At 32.9% G+C, this 16,677-nt stretch overlaps 1 protein-coding gene across 1 annotated transcript in view; it reads right to left on the bottom strand.

Annotated features, from left to right (window-relative positions):
- Positions 1 to 1,958: 1,958 nt before the first annotated feature.
- The window catches only part of LOC128549383 (N-lysine methyltransferase KMT5A-like), a 53,152-nt gene continuing 38,433 nt past the window's right edge, over positions 1,959 to 16,677 (bottom strand). The window contains exons 2-5 of the mRNA XM_053526014.1: positions 9,619 to 9,670; positions 7,523 to 7,651; positions 6,740 to 6,947; positions 1,959 to 2,069 (exon numbers count right to left, since the gene is read on the bottom strand). Of these exons, the coding sequence (XP_053381989.1) occupies positions 1,959 to 2,069; positions 6,740 to 6,947; positions 7,523 to 7,651; positions 9,619 to 9,670 (500 nt within the window). The remainder of the gene's footprint in view (positions 2,070 to 6,739; positions 6,948 to 7,522; positions 7,652 to 9,618; positions 9,671 to 16,677) is intronic.

Genomic DNA, 16,677 nt, shown 5'->3' with positions numbered 1-16,677 from the left:
TATATTTATAAATAAGACATTTAGAGAACTTTAATAGAGCTTGGTCGGCATATTCGGACTTAAAACAGATCACTCCTGACGCATTTTATTACCCGTACAGACGAACGGACAGTCTGATTTTTAATATTTTTGTTTGTTACTACATTAAACATAATAGTGTACTGGCACTTGGAGCCTGTCAACTGTGTTTTTAATAACCACAGTTACCTACCCTTGGTTTTCCAGGACAGTGAAGTAGGCAGGAGATAGGCAAATATTGCACTTTTTATGTAAAGTAAAAGTACTCCTTTTATGTTGCTTTTATTTGATAAGCTTGTCATTAGTTTACATCAGTCCATAAATGCACACATTCGGGATGGACGAGTAGAACAAGATGGCGGAAGCAACAAAAACAAAAAAGACATGTAATGCAGACGAATGACCCGATTTATTTCCTCATAACATTTTTGTAACACAAATTGTGCGAAGTAGATACTAGTATATGTGTATACCATATAGTCACATATTGTATACATAGTCAATATGCCACAAAATATTACAAACATTTCATCAATAGCCAGTCTTAACATCCGCTTATGTTCAATTGATGGATTTGTTAAAAGCTTATAGGTCATAAACAAATAAGAAATGTTGATACAATCGTCATGATAAATGTACTTAGTGAAACGTAACGTAACGCGTGTTGCTCTTAGTAGTGGTCCATACAGTTGGTAGGAAATAAGTTTTATTCTTGTTAAGAATTATTGATTTCTTTTTTATATTGAATGGTAATTTCCTATGTTCTAATCCATTTTGAGGACCATATCCGTTTCGTTACGTTTCGTTCCACAATAAATACATTAATAAGTTTAATATTGCTGAACAATTGTTACATTTCTGACACACCTCTAAGTTATTCTAAATGGAATTTATTGCCGGCTCTTTATATTTGGAAATATAGGTGTAATGTGGAATGTATTACTACGCGACACTGACTTACAAACAAGTTCGAAACTAATGAAAACTCAAATGATATTCCAAACATTTCTAAGGACACATAAAATATTACAATGTTCGAATCTGATTTCTTCAAGTATATTGATAAATTATTGTTTTAAAGTATGAAAATTCATCAAAAGGGCATGTGTAGGCATGCATTTGCAAAAAGGAAAAATGCACAATTAATATCCGTTTAATTACGGCAATAAGATAAAAAGATAAGACAACATTTTTTTTCTTTCGCACTCCTGGTGTATGTATCGAGTTTATACACTTATTATATTTTGGTATCCCACCACAACCTTTGGGCGACCCTTTTGTCGCCCATGCGTTACATCCACTTTATATTACATGGCATACATATGTATGTCTTTGAAGAGAGGAAAGGTACCTTTATATATCTATTTATGAGGTACGAGGATCAATAAAATCTGCGAATGTTTCGGTCACTTGTTTATTATACACGAATTGATTGTCTATTAATGTATTTGAAATTTCAGATCATTGTCAACAAAGCATATGTCCAGTTAACATCTCCACTAATATCAACCTTTTCACATCAAATGTATGTATGTATTGTCTTTGCTATGTACTGTGTAAGTTTAAGCAATATAAATCTTTGTATTGTCTTGTTTCTTTCACTGTTGTTGTTGTTGTGTTGAGCAACATTCTCTGCACAGTACTCAAATACAACCAAAAGCCATCATTCACAACATGAACCAACTGACATGACCGCACAACTACACAAGGGGTCAAGAAATGTTACATTCTTAAGTAAGAATAATAATACTTAATTACAAAAATTACAAAAATATGTATTCTATATTGATAATAAAAAAGTAACACATTTTACAATTTTCAAGCAGCAAATTATTTTCTGAGTGGGCAAAGTCCAAATTACTTTCTTTAACTCAACATTATTTTACATCTTGTCAAGTTACAGTATGTTCATACGTAATGCCTCCTCATGTATCATAACATTATAGCAACATAACAGACGACGATTCAATTTCCGATTGTTTGTGAATAAACTCATCCATTGGAATATCCATGACGCTCACAAAATATTTCTGGAATTTGCGTATATTCAGCTGAAAGATAATAAAAGATATTATTACATACTTGTTTCTATTCCCCGTTAAGTTACACTGATACCAGAAACGTCAATATTTTTCCATACACTGATGCCTGAATTTCATATCGGGTGCGTGACGTAATTCAGCGTATGTAGTTGCACAATTTTTTCTATTTAGTTCAGTATTGTCAATCCTATTCAGGCTATTGAACATATTTATGATATTTACATAATATTTATACGTGTAGATGCGTATGTAATAAAAAGGTTATTATCTTTCAGGGTTAGACACTAACTTATTTGAACAAGGTTCCAAAAGGAATCTCTACTTTTTAAATCTGGGGGTCCTCCTCAGGCTTTGGGATCCCTCATAATATGATATATAAAAGCAATCACAACAGGTGTGTTATGAGAAGTTACGGCCGTGACCCCAGTGGGATTCGAACCCGCAACCTCTATATTGAGTGGCTGACACCTTAACTCCTACAGAAGAATGTATCCAAACTGATATCAATTTACATGTTTGCCAATGTCAAGACAAGGTCTCGACTTCTTATAGATATAATCATTTTCAAGTCTGTTGTGACAACCACTAAAAATTATAATATCAAAAAAAATTCTTGAAATTCTTGACTACTCTTCATATATTTTAAAATATAAAATCTTAATTGTACCTGGCATTTATATTTCCGATGATACAAAATTTATTGTAGTTTCTCTTTGAGGTTTGAAGATATAAAGTGTTAAAGTAAGGGAATTATATTTTTAGGCATAAAATTCTGTTTTGGATTACTTTCACATTGAAATTCATATACAATTTCATTTTGATGTTTGAAAGTTTGATTTATAGTTAATAGAATTATCTTCCGAATCCGAATCGGTAAGTATTTATATATAAAAAAAAAATCAAACTGAATAACACTACAAAAATAATGGATCGTAAAATTTCTGAAAGTGCAAAAAGATCGCCGAGATCGAGACTCGTAACCGACTACAGTAATCTTGTGCTAAAAATTAAAATATTTTTAGATAATATTAAGTAATATTTTGACGATCAAACGTTTGTACATCACGGGTGACTTCCGCTGCAATTAACCTTTGGGGTGTCATAAAATATTTGGAAGCCGCGGTCCTTCTGTTTTGATTAACACTTCCCGTTATGTAAGGCAAAGAGCTACAAATATAAATATATTTTATACTTGTTTGTGTAAGGCCATAAATTCCAAGCCATCGTAAACACAAATTGTTGTTCAGGGGAAATCTGCGTGTATCACGCGTGACCTTCATGACCTAACACATTTAAAAATACTTAGATGTTAAATGGTTGTTATTTTTAGAACGAGGAAAAGTCCCGCGAACCGGCCAGTTGCAAGCAGTTTTCTCAGTAATTTTCCATGACGTAGCGTCGTGCACATTTAGGAAAAAACCCTGGTGTCTTTCTTTGAAAAGTACCCGATATATTTAAATAGTAACCACATGATCTTGTACGTAAATAATGATGACGAAATCCCATATTTTGAGTTACTAAACATCCGGAATTTGTTTCTTTAGGAAAAGAACGAAAATAAAGCGATTGATTATTAATTACCCATAGATACCCATGTATAATGCGCAGTTTTTTGACCCCCGGGACCACCCCCGAATCGTGGGTGCGCATAATATACAGGTATAGACAATTTTCCTACTTCAAACAAGTTTGTTACCGATGTTCGCCATTTTGGTAAAGGGAAACTACTCCCCGCGCTTACTGTCTCCGCTAAAATCTAAGATTGCCGTTACGTTCCGTAAAAGATCGAATTGTTTATTTTTCTTTGAAACAAAATTAATTTCATATAAATTTAAAAGTATTTTGACGAAAGAAATGTTTATAAATCACAAAAATTATGATACCAATTAAAGATCGAGAATTATCTTTAACCGAGATCAAACTGTGAACAGCATAATTGACACGAGGTGACACGTTAATTGCCGGTAATTACTGGCTTTATGATCGTGACAAAAAGACTATCACACCTTTTGTTATCAGTTTGAATTGAGAAGCTCATGTCATTTTGAAAGATACCATTCCGAAATATTGAATCAGCTGCTATTTAATTATTCAAAATAGTGAATTAAAAAAGGTAAAACAACAAATATAACAATAATTTACTGGTTTTATTTTCGAGAAAACAAATATCGATAATACCGTGAGACTGATGCTGCTCTCCGCCGCGGAGATAAAATTTATTACCGGTGTCGATGTAAACTCTACTTTCGTTTTCCATCCACCTCAAAAATTGACCAAAATTTTTTATTTTTTTTTCCCAGGATTTTGGACTAAGGTCGGGGGTGCGCATTATACACGGGTGCGCATTATACATGGGTATCTACGGTAAAATATTTTTCAAACAGGTATTTATCTTTTACTTTTTGGATATCATTGACAAAAAAATAGGTATCCAGCCGGAATCACAGCTTTTAGAAGTTGGTGTTCCTCCTCAAAATTTGGGATCCTCGGGGCCCCTGGGATACCGTTAGTGTCGAACCCTGTCTTTGCATCGGGATTTCCGCTGAAGAACTCGTGCATATTTCCCGATACAAGTTTGGATGAAATTTGCTCAGCGGTTTATGAGGAGATGTCGTTTAACGTAAAAGTTTTACGGATGGACGACTTACGACGGACGGTGGGTGATCGCAATAGCTCATCCTGAGCCTTTGGCTCATGTGAGCTAAAAATAAAGCTTTTTATTAAAGGCAGTTTTCTTCCAATACACCGTTACAAACGCTGTCAATTTTGAATGAATAATTAGTAAAAAAACAACTAATTGTTATGTGTTTCCATAACGTATAACTTAGCTGTCAGTAACTGTCAAAGCCTTCTTACATAATATTATAGCAAAACTTTTCTTATACATGTGTATCTAACATTTTTTTTGTTGTTGTCGTACAATCTGGAGGTCATTGCCTTTCAGCAGTCAATGATCACAAATAAGTGTGATAGATCATTTGTTAAACTTTAGACAAAATCCATTTCATTACGTTACATATTTGGTCAGATAAAGATTGCTGTGTTTGCTCTTTGCAATTCCACTCAACATCAAAAAGATCGTCGTCAGAATATATTTATAAATAAACATGGTTGATATATTCTGCTACGGATGTAAACATGTATACATAAAATAAATTGCTATTGTTTTGCAAGACTAACTGACTAACAGACGATTGATGAACTGACGTTTTTTATGCCCCCACCACTTTGGGGGGGAGCATATAGATTTGCTTTTGTCCGTCCGTCCTTCCTTCCGTCCGTCCGTCCTTCCGAAAATGTTGTGTCGCGCGTAGCTCTGAAAGTATTTAAGGTAGAGTCACAAAACTTTACAGGAATGATGGTCAGCATGTGTAGTTGTGCACCTGGGGTTTCGCGTCCGGATTCATTCAGTCATGTAGAAGTTATGGCCCCTCACTTTGTAAAAATTGGTCATTTTAATGTTGTGTCGCGCGTAGCTCTGAAAGTATATGACGTAGAGTCACAAAACTTTACAGGAATGTTGGTCAGCATGTGTAGTTGTGCACCTGGGGTTTCGCGTCCGGATTCATTCAGTCATGTAGAAGTTATGGCCCCTGACTTTATAAAAACTGGTCATTTTAATGTTGTGTCGTGCCTAGCTCCAAAAGTATATGACCTAGAGTCACAAAACTTTACAGGCATGTTGGTCAGCATGTGTAGTTGTGCACCTGGGTTTTCGCGTCCGGATACATCCAGTCATGTAGGAGTTATGGCCCCTGACTTAGTAAAAAAATGGTCATTTTAATGTTGTGTAGCGCATAGCTCCAAAAGTATTTGACCTACAGTCACCAAAGTTTACAGGAATGTTGGTCAGCATGTGCAGTTGTGCACCTGGGGTTTTGCGTCCGGATTCATCCAGTCATGTAGGAGTTATGGCCCCTGACTTAGCAAAAAATTGGTCATTTTAATGTTGTGTCGTGCGTAGCTCCAAAAGTATTTGACCTAGAGTCACCAAAGTTTACAGGAATGTTGGTCAGCATGTGCAGTTGTGCACCTGGGGTTTCACATCCGGATTCATTCAGTATTGTAGGAGTTATGGCCCCTGACCTGGAAAAAATTGTCATTTTTGGCCCCTGACCTGGGAAAAAATTGTCATTTTAATGTCATGTTGTGGGGGCATCTGTGTCCCATGGACACATTTCTAGTTTTTAATTGTTAGGTGTATGAAAGGACTGCCAGAAAAAAAAATATTACAGACTTTTTGGCCATGTTGTCACTTTTTTACAGAAGTCGAAAATACCGGTATGTGGTTGACAGATGCATTAATTACAAAGTATTTTCCTTCTGTTTTAAATTTTTCCGTCTGTTTCCTACCATCTGACTTCGTGCATCTTTCGTATGTTCTCGCCTAAAATGAAGTGTGAATATAACTTACACAAAGGCAATCATACTGTGCAAGGCAAATAAATAACATTACTTTAATAAACGCTAGGTTTGAATTACAAAAATGTTCACTGCCTATTTCACTTTGCAAAATTCGCTGCATATGATATAGATGTGAAAACTAAACAAATTGAGCAGAGGGTGTTCACCTGTTTAACTATAACATATTATGCAAGAGAACAATGCCAGTTGTAGCATCTGTGTTAAATGATTTTAGATCAGCTGGTAAAATTCATAAAAAAATAATTAAACCCTACCTTTGTCCTCCAAAACAAAAGATTTTCGTCCTCTCCATAATCATAACGAATTTCCTCGCCGCATTTAATGTCTTTGATTGAAAAAAGACACAATCTTGGATAGCCCTCACACACAATTAATTTCATTTTTGCGTTGCACTTCGGATCTTTCATTGAAGCATCATTGACAAATTTCGCCAGTCTCTGTGTTTCTTTTGTAGCATCGATGCTAAAATAAAAAGAGAAAAAAAGTCTGTACATGTCACACAGAAACGTTTTAATAGATTTTCTATCAATAGTCTACTAAACTTTTTACAATGTTAAACAAGAGGCCCAAAACAGCCAAAGTTGCTCACCTTAGACCAGTGACGATACGAGCCTGCTTCTGATGATGCTGGTTGAAAGCGGTTTATCTAAAGGTCATTTAAAGTTTTTAAATGTAACATACCTCCATAGAACAGTGCTACTAACGATGTGTGATAAATATTCATATCTAGTTCATGAGAAAAAGTTGTTTATAAGTTTTTTTCTATTTCAATTTCCGACGGTCCCTAAGTGGAAACAAATTAAAATGCTACAGACCAAGTTAGCTTTCAGTTATATATAAAAGTTATTTACCGTTTTCTGCCAGCTGACAGTGGATAAACATAATTATGGATCTTAATGTACTCATACCTTTAGACGGGACATGTCACGTCACAGATGCCCGATATCAAAATTGTATAAAACATACTTTTCAAAATATACTTTTATTCAGATTAACATAATGTTTTATGCAGCAGCGTAAGTAATAATTTCACATACCAGCGTTCCTCTCCCTTGTAGTAAAAGTAATACATATAGCATCTTGGTGTTGACTTTGGTTCACGGGAATATATCTTGCTTCTTTTCTCAGCTTCTTGGGTATTTATTACATCACCAACATACTCTAATCTATTATAATAACACTACATAAGAAGGGAGACGTAAATAATGTAGAGAACTATAGAGGCATCTCGTTAAAGAATGTTTTGTGTAAAATATATTGTGGAATTCTTGTCTCGAGGTTAAATTTTTATGTACAAATGTATCATAAGATTTCGGAAAATCAAGCCGGATTTAAGACACGTTATTCAACTGTTGATAATGCCTTTATTTTAAAGTCTGTTATAGACCGCATTTTAAAAAAAAAGAGACAGAAAATGTATGTTGCTTTTGTGGATTTTCAAAAATGTTTTGACACTATAAATAGGCAGATTCTATGGAATATTTTAAAGGAAAATGGTATAAAAGGTAATTTGTTTAAAAGTTTTCAAAGTATGTATCATAATGTTAAGGCATGCGTTAGATGTAATGGTTCAAGAAGTGAATATATACAAAGTACGATCGACTTAAAACAGGGCTGTTTAGCCAGTCCTATCTTGTTTTGTTTCTTTATAGATGAACTAGAACGATGTCTTTCAAATAATAACGTAGGTGGTATACAATTGCACCCAGATACTATTAAGTTATTCCTTTTAAAGTTCGCAGATGATGTTGCATTATTAGCAGACACAGTGTATGGCCTTCAAAGGCAACTGAATATTTTGTCAGATTCTTGTGATACATTTAAATTAAAAGTAAATGAAGGCAAAACTAAAATTGTAGTCTTTAAAAATGGCGGCGTACTTACGAGGAATGAAAAATGGAAATATAAAGATACTGAGATTGAAGTTGTAAATAAATTTGGTTATGTTGGATTGACATTTACTAGACAGTTATCCATGAATTGTATGGTTCATGACCTATGTGTTAAAGGGAAAAGAGTATTAATCTCTATTCTAAATTCACTATACAACTGTGGTCAGTTGTCAAAATCTGTATTTTTTAAAATTTTTGATTGTAAAGTTTGTCCTCAATTGCTATACGGTTCTGAAATATGGGGCATATATAAGTTTGATGAACTAGAACGTGCTCAGTATTACGCATGTAAAAGGTTTATGTGTGCTAAACAGAAAACATCTAATGTTGCAATTTTAGGAGACTGTGGTAGATACCCATTATACATAACAACATACAAAAGGTCAATTTAAAGACTGATGAAAATTCTAAAATCACAATGATAGTTTTTGTGAAGAAATGCTATAATATGATGCATAAATATGATACGAATGGCATGTTAACGGGTACCTGCTGTTAAAAATTGGTGATGTTCTGGTTTTTTTTCATGTATGTTAAGTCAAAATGTGCAGTATGAGTCGTGCTTTGTAAAATTTTGAAAATAGTTAAAGGATATTATATAAACAAGATTGAAGTAAATTAAACCTAAATACTAAACTTGTGAGATAAAAATTTAAAAACTTGAGTTAGAATTTTGAGCTATACCTCATGACCTTAATTTGATAAGTTCAGATACGTTTATGTTAATTTAGATTAGGTAGTAGATTAGAGAATTGAAAAGGAAGGTATACTAATACCGCAAGAGAAATAGACAATGTAACTATGCGATAACAATTCTGTTGAGGGACGAGTACCATTTCCTGTGTACTGTGATTTATAGAGATCTCCCGTGTACTACATATACCAACAAATTTATACGCGCCCAGATGTTAATACATTTTTTTTTTTTATTATTCTTATGTCTACAAGAAATGACGAACTGATAAAATCAACAGCGTATTTCTTTTTTATCATTTTTGAAAAAAGAAAGAAACTTTACAAACTTATATCGCAAGATATTTAATGTTAGATTTGATGGAGGAATACTTTTGAAACAAATACCCATATGCTACACTGTTATAAATATAGTTTATATCGTTATTACGCACACTATACTGATTTGAGAAACTGTATATTATATTTATATACCTTCATGAGCCGGCGGTCTTGAAGCAAATAAAGAATTGTCATTGTCTTGTCATTGTCATTGCCATTGTCATTACTCCAGAAGAAAGTCACCTTGCTTGAAGTCCTTTTTAGCGAATATTCCAAACCCTTTAAAGCAAAATTATGAATAATCAATTAGGAGCACAAAGACAAAGAAACGTATAGAACGAACAATTTAAGCAACATATAATTGTAATCGGAGGAAAGTAACATATTTCCTGGCATTTAAATTTTCAAATAAAACCTTTTATATCAAACGAATCTACAACACTGCGAAAATCATCATTTTGTAATGAAATGAAAGATTACACACCAATGTCCTCATTAATAAATTGTTTCTGGAACCCATCTTTGTCGAGGCCTGTCTTGCACCAAAATAGTGCATCTTCTTTTGGGTTTATTCTTCTTTTCTGAAAAGATTAAATTATATTTAAAGTTGTATATATTTTGTATTCTAGAAAAAAAGAAAGGGCTTGTAATTCTTAAATGTTTCAACAGTCATTATTTTTCAAATCTAATAGTATATTGTTTTTGAGTTTTGTCTTTCTTCCGAAACCACCGCGCTCGTTATTAGTATAACAAATTTAGTTTAACTTCACTATTCTTCTTGAAGCGAAGAAGCAATTTGTGTTAATATTCGCAAAGTATGAGCATTTCTGAAACACGTTTCAAACTACACTAAGAACTGTGTGTGTGTTTTACTAAGATTCTAAAACAACGTTTTAAAAGATCTCTACACAACAATGGTCCCCAGCTGAAAATTAATACTGGACTTTTGATTGAAATTTTTTTTTTTCTTAGTCCCATATAACACAAATAACAGACTTACGCTGATGAATAACGTGGACTGACTTTCGTCCGTCCGTAAACTGAGGGCAAACCGAGAAGCTACTATACCACGTGTACGTCGACATTGATGAGCTATAAACTTCCCGCACTCGCAGCCGACTCTCTACCACTAGAGCACTGAGTCGGCATTTAGAAACACACTATCTAATCTTAATCCTTTCCCTTAACAATTGATTTACTTTTATTATGTTTATACATCTTTACCTTTACTGAAGAATATTTTTGCAAAGAATTTTCTATCTTTTATAATTCATATCATTTCGCATTCAAGTAGTTCCGTACCAGTGAAAAATAAAAATGATATTTTCACTGTTTAAAACAGTGAAAATATCAATTTTATTTCACTGATAAATTTCAGTGTTTCACAGAAGAATAATAATAATAAAATAAAAATCAAATAACCTATAACTATCACAGCTTAAAGATCTGATAATGTTTTCACAGTGATAGGAAAACCAATGATACGTATTTGGTATACTAAACTTGGGGTAATAAGTTTAAAACCTTTCGATACACATGTAGCCTAAACCTAAAAAATGATATAAGTAATATAATATTGTAACTTCACTATATCAAAACGGGCTTTCTAACGATGTTACGTATCTAATTTAGGTATCAAATTATATAAATATATGTATTTTAAAGTATGCGTCATATACAAATTGCGAAACTATCCTTGTACATTTGATCATTTATCGTTACATCTGGTTTTATTTCTTACTATAGCTACCGTAGAAATTTTTCTAACTACACAAAAACCTTTGTAAAGGTCAGAAGTACGGGAATCCCGATTAGTTCCACAATGAATGTCATCGACAATCAACTAGACACACGACAGGGCGCACAACATTGCAACGCGGTGGACGACAATGTACAACTACACACGACATTTTAACATTTGAATGTCTCATTGTCGCGCTAGGTTTTGGAAAAAAAATATTGCGGTAAAAATTGAGTGTCGTTGTTCATAGTTAAGTGTCGTGTCGTGTGTCGACATATATTACTTAACTAAGACACACGAGAAGAAGCAACAACACACCACAGTCTATCGCGTAAATATCGCGGAATTGTTGCATGTTGAGGTAATTAAGGTCAAATGTTGTTAATACATTTTCTTCAAAAATCGGTCCATTTCAATCAAATACATGTATTACGACAAAAATATTTACGATATCATATAGAAGTTACATGTATTTGTAGAACTATTCCAGGGGTCCGATCATACAGCATCTAAGTATAAGTATAAGAAATTGATTATTTACTAAGATTACTTAGGTATGAGAATTTATTTTACTTAAGGTATATTTGTTATTCATAAAAACAACTTAAAGTAATTCATTGCTTTTTATTGTGGACGAAGACATTAAAAAACAACATTAATTTCAGTGAGATACAACATGCACAATTACGTTTAAAGTGCTTTTATCTGAAAAACAACACTTTTATCGTACTCACGGCGCCATTTTGTTTTCTGACTTAAGTATTTCTTACGTATCTTAAGTGTAAGCTGTTTTATGAATAGGACTTAAGTTTCTTACTTAGATTTAAGCTAAAATCATCACAAACTTAAGTAAAATCTTCCAACTTAAGTCAAAACTTATACTTAAGATGCTTTATGAATACGGCCCCAGAAGTATTTCCTAAAGGTATAACTCAAGGCTCAAATCCGACCACAAGGGTCGTCCGGGCTCGAACATGGGTGTCATATCAAAAAGCAACAAGTGCACGAAAATACACCATATCTTTCAAAGAAAAAGTTTTACATCAACTGAGGCTCTAAAGAACACGTTATGTTGTATATCGAATTAATTTTCTATATAAATAATAAGTTTTAGTACGCTTTGTCATCATCTGTACGATCTGTATACTTTCTTACAGGGACCGTATAGGCTAGGTTTATGGACGCATTTGGTCGAAAAAATATTCTCAAATTCATTTATTTATAAAAACCGTTAGGAGTAAGATATCAAACTGAAATATTTAATAAGTAGTTGGAAATATTGTCGACTCAAAAACCTCGCGAGAACTGTTAAATCTCGCATATATATACGTTTTGGACTAGGTGACAATTCTATAATTATCGCAATGTCGCATGTTGGTGAGGCGAGAATTAAGGTGGCACGAACAGGATTCCGTAGTCAGTAGATATTCGATAAAACAAATCATTTATATGGTATCCGCGGAAACTCTAACGCCTCGTCCCTAATGAATCATACCAGCCAGATTTATTTTCTCAGAGGATCATTAAAGAACCCGGAAATTAATAGTATATGTCATTTTATCGTTTTCAAAAACATAGTACTTACTCATTTAGAATTATAATAACTTATATGAACGTAATTATTAAACCAGCTAATTATCATTACTCACCGCCTGTTTTCCTCTTGTTAGTTCCATTTCAATCTGCTTCTATTCTGCAATGTAGAATTTACTTTTTACCATTTTTTTTTTGTTATAGCATTATTGTGTCAGAATGAAATTCAGCTAGTGAAAAAAATAGTATCGTGTGTTTGACTTTTTGTTAAACAGAATTAAAAATATTATCCCTCTTGTCAACTTTCACAACACGCTTGCCTTTTGCTGTCATTTTTACGTAATTAAAAAAGAACAAAAAAAAGAACTTTTCAAAATTGAAAACTTTTCTCTTTTCGATCAAATGAACAAATAAAATGTATAGGTCAGTGCTTTTCATTTTCCTCATAAGTTGCAGTTTTTTATTTTACTGCTTATTCTTCTTTTTTTTTCATTAATTTGTATCAAACATTATCTATTTTCAGTACATTCAGTTCTTTATTTACTTTTACGTGTCTAAATTTGTCAGGACATTTGGAAGAATTTAGTTTAATTAAAACACACCATCAAAATATAAGCACTTACAATTTATAACACACATAGATTCAAGTTTAAGGATAGTTTTATTTAGGCAAAAAACATACAATATGTTCATTTGCCGAACATGAATAATTAACATTGTAATATACGGTACAAAATAAAAAACAAGGTTTCAAAAAGTTAATATAATGAGAAAAGTAAGAAAATATGATTAACAGGTATAATTACATACAATTAATTATGACAAACTACTATGAAGATAGAGTCGTCAAATGAAAAACTTTATACAATTATGAACATTTTCTCTTTTACAGTTTGCTAAATAGATTTATTTTTGCTAATTTATTATCATACTTTTTTGGTTTCATTTCATAATATGTTTAAACTTACGTATGCTAGCCATGAATAATAATAATGTGGATACAGCTATATCTTATATCTCTGTAAAACGGACAAACTAGTATAAATGAAAATTGTATCTCCAACTACATCATATTACAAGAATACATATACTAATTCCTTGTCCTTCAATATTTCTGTATCACCTTCTCTGTCAACATTTGTGAGCTGTAAGGCATCTAATCTACTCAAAGCTTTCGATGATTTACATTACTTACACAACATAAATACTTTTCTATTACAAAATCATCTTTAATTATACAATAGTGTCTATTTAGGCAAGTTTTATTGATTTCATTATACCATAGTTGTATGTATTGGTCTTTTATGCACTGAATTTTTTTTATTCATGTTTCTACTTTGTAATATTTTGATCTTCCATATATACCAAATCAAGTCAATTTAACCTACATCTGACATCAGCAGACCACATATTTGATAGAATCCCATTATATTCCCCCGACGAAAGTCGAGGGATATAGTTTTGCGTGGTCCGTATCCGTCCGTACCTTCCGTAGCCATATCTAGAAATGTTGGAATAATTTTTAAAACTTCATATACATGTCACCACTATAGTTCTTGCGGCCCGTCAAGTTTCAGTCAGATTGCCGAAGTAACACCAGAGTTATGGCCCTTAATTTCTAGAGTTAACTATAAAGGGTACTATATATATGGCAATTTCTGCTCAGTAAATTTTGATGTAATATTTTCTACTAGAACTATACACTTAAACAGAATTTAGATCCCGAATTTGGTTTGTGTACACTCAAATTTCGTTTGATTTATTTGTAAATTTAAGTATTGCCCTTAATTTATAAAATCCGAAATTGTACATAACAAACGAACCATTGGTAGAATTTCATTAAAGTTCTTTCATTCTTTTCGCATAACATTTATTGAAACATGTGAAAGTTGTGTACCCCACACCTGGTCACTCCCTTACCTTGATCAACACACCCGCTCCCCACCACCCCCCACCCCCGCCAAAAAAAAAATAATTTTACATTTTTTTTTATTTACGGACAAACTTCATAAACATTTCACGACTTGGTTATGGTGCCCATCAAGTTTTCAGACAGATTGTAGTATCTAGTGTTAACTATAATATAGGTAATATAGATATGGAAATTTCTGCATCATAACTTTTTGATATAATTTGACCTTGAACTATGAAACTTTAACAGAATTGAGAGCACTATAATGTGTTGTGCACACACAATTTTGTATTGATTTTCGATTTATTGCCCTTTAATTGCTTAAAATCCACTTTAAATTGTACATAACAATCGTACATTTTGCAAAGTTCATTAAATTTCTTTCAGTCTTTTCTGTAACATTTTTAGAAACTGTGAATGGCGCAACCTACATACCGGTTCCACCCACCTTGCCTTGGTCACACCCCCTCCCCCTCCCAACCCGCTTCCCCCCCCCCCCCCCCCCAGAAAAAAAAACAAATAATAATTTTTTTTTTTTTCATTTCTTAATTTTAGATTTTTTTATTCAAACCTTCAATGATTATTTATCAACAGTGCAAGTTCCCCCCCTCACTCCTACTCCTCATGCCAACGCACTAATCATGCAACCTCTGCACCCCCCCCCCCCCGCCCACTTCTCACCCTTTTACGCTTTTTTTTTTTTTTGCATTTTTAATTTTCCTCAATATTTATAAATTCAAATCATGTGAAATTTTGTTTCCTCTCCGTTCCCCGCACCACCCACCCCCTAAAAAAAAGAACTATATACAATCATATTTCCATTCCTTTTTTTTAAATGTTCAAACCTTCAACATCTTAAGTTGTGACTGCACAAAACCTTGCCCTCAGCCATGTTCAAGAATCCTTACCTGTGTTCTCCTAAGGACATCTGTTCTTTTATGTACAAATGTACATTTAATCAGCAAACACCTGGTGCCAAACCACTCTGAGACAATATTTCGTTTCCAGTTCAACTTCAAGCTCACATTCCAATAACTCATTTATTTTAAAAGCTAAGCTTATTAAATAAGCATAACCCATTCAAATATTTTTAAGTCATGGATCAAAGTATCATAATGTATTGTGTTACTCTTTATTTCAACATTTGTTTTCTGTTAAAATGATTGTGACTAATGAAATTATTTCTTTTATTAACATTCTTAACTTTTTGACGGATATATTCTTTTGCCATTCCTCACCACAAACCCTTTCGGCGGGGGATACCAATTCGTCGAGTTTGCTTGTTATTCTTCATATTATACATCCTATACACCTTATCTTTATTTTTTGTAACTATACAAATTTTTATTATCTTATTTTTCTGTAAACCTATAACGGAACTTCCAATTCGCCGTACACAGTGGCATTTACTGTTTGTTGTCTAACACCTAACAACGTTCCATAAATGTCATATGCACTCGCTCAATTTCTGGTCTTTTGTAGACCCCAAATTTCCCGAGCCATAATTTAAAAATAGGTGAAACCATAGAATCAAACAGTTTAGCTTATCTTGTAATTCTAAACGAAACTGTATACCAATAACTTTTTAAGTGAAAAAACAACGCTCTAATGGCTTGATTTGATAATGCTTCTGTGCTTGGAGATTACCGACCATTTATAGAAAAATAGTTACTCCAAGGTATGTAAACGTTTTAACTTTTTTGCATTTTTGATTTCGTAAAAAATATCAAAATTTTCAGATCCATTCCTGTTTACAAAGCATAACAAACATTTTTATCGGTGTTCACAGTTATAAACCCATGATTACAATAAGCATTCAACCTACCTAACTAATTTGTTAAACCCTCAACAAGTATATGAAAATAAAACTGTGTCATCAGCAAAATAACAAAGAAACAATTTTTAATTCACTGCACTAAAACATCTACTGTATCTGTCATCACAGAATATACATATCATGATGAAAAATAAGAACAACAAGGGAACAATGGTTCTCCTTGTTTTTCGCCCATGCATGTTTCCAAAATATCTGTAAAGAAGAGCCATTGACACGGACACATGATTTCACATTTTCGTACATAACTTTTAAACATATAACTA

This window comes from Mercenaria mercenaria, chromosome 16 (assembly GCF_021730395.1).
Source record: "Mercenaria mercenaria strain notata chromosome 16, MADL_Memer_1, whole genome shotgun sequence".
NCBI lineage: Eukaryota > Metazoa > Mollusca > Bivalvia > Venerida > Veneridae > Mercenaria > Mercenaria mercenaria.
This window is presented reverse-complemented; position numbering and strand designations above follow the sequence as displayed.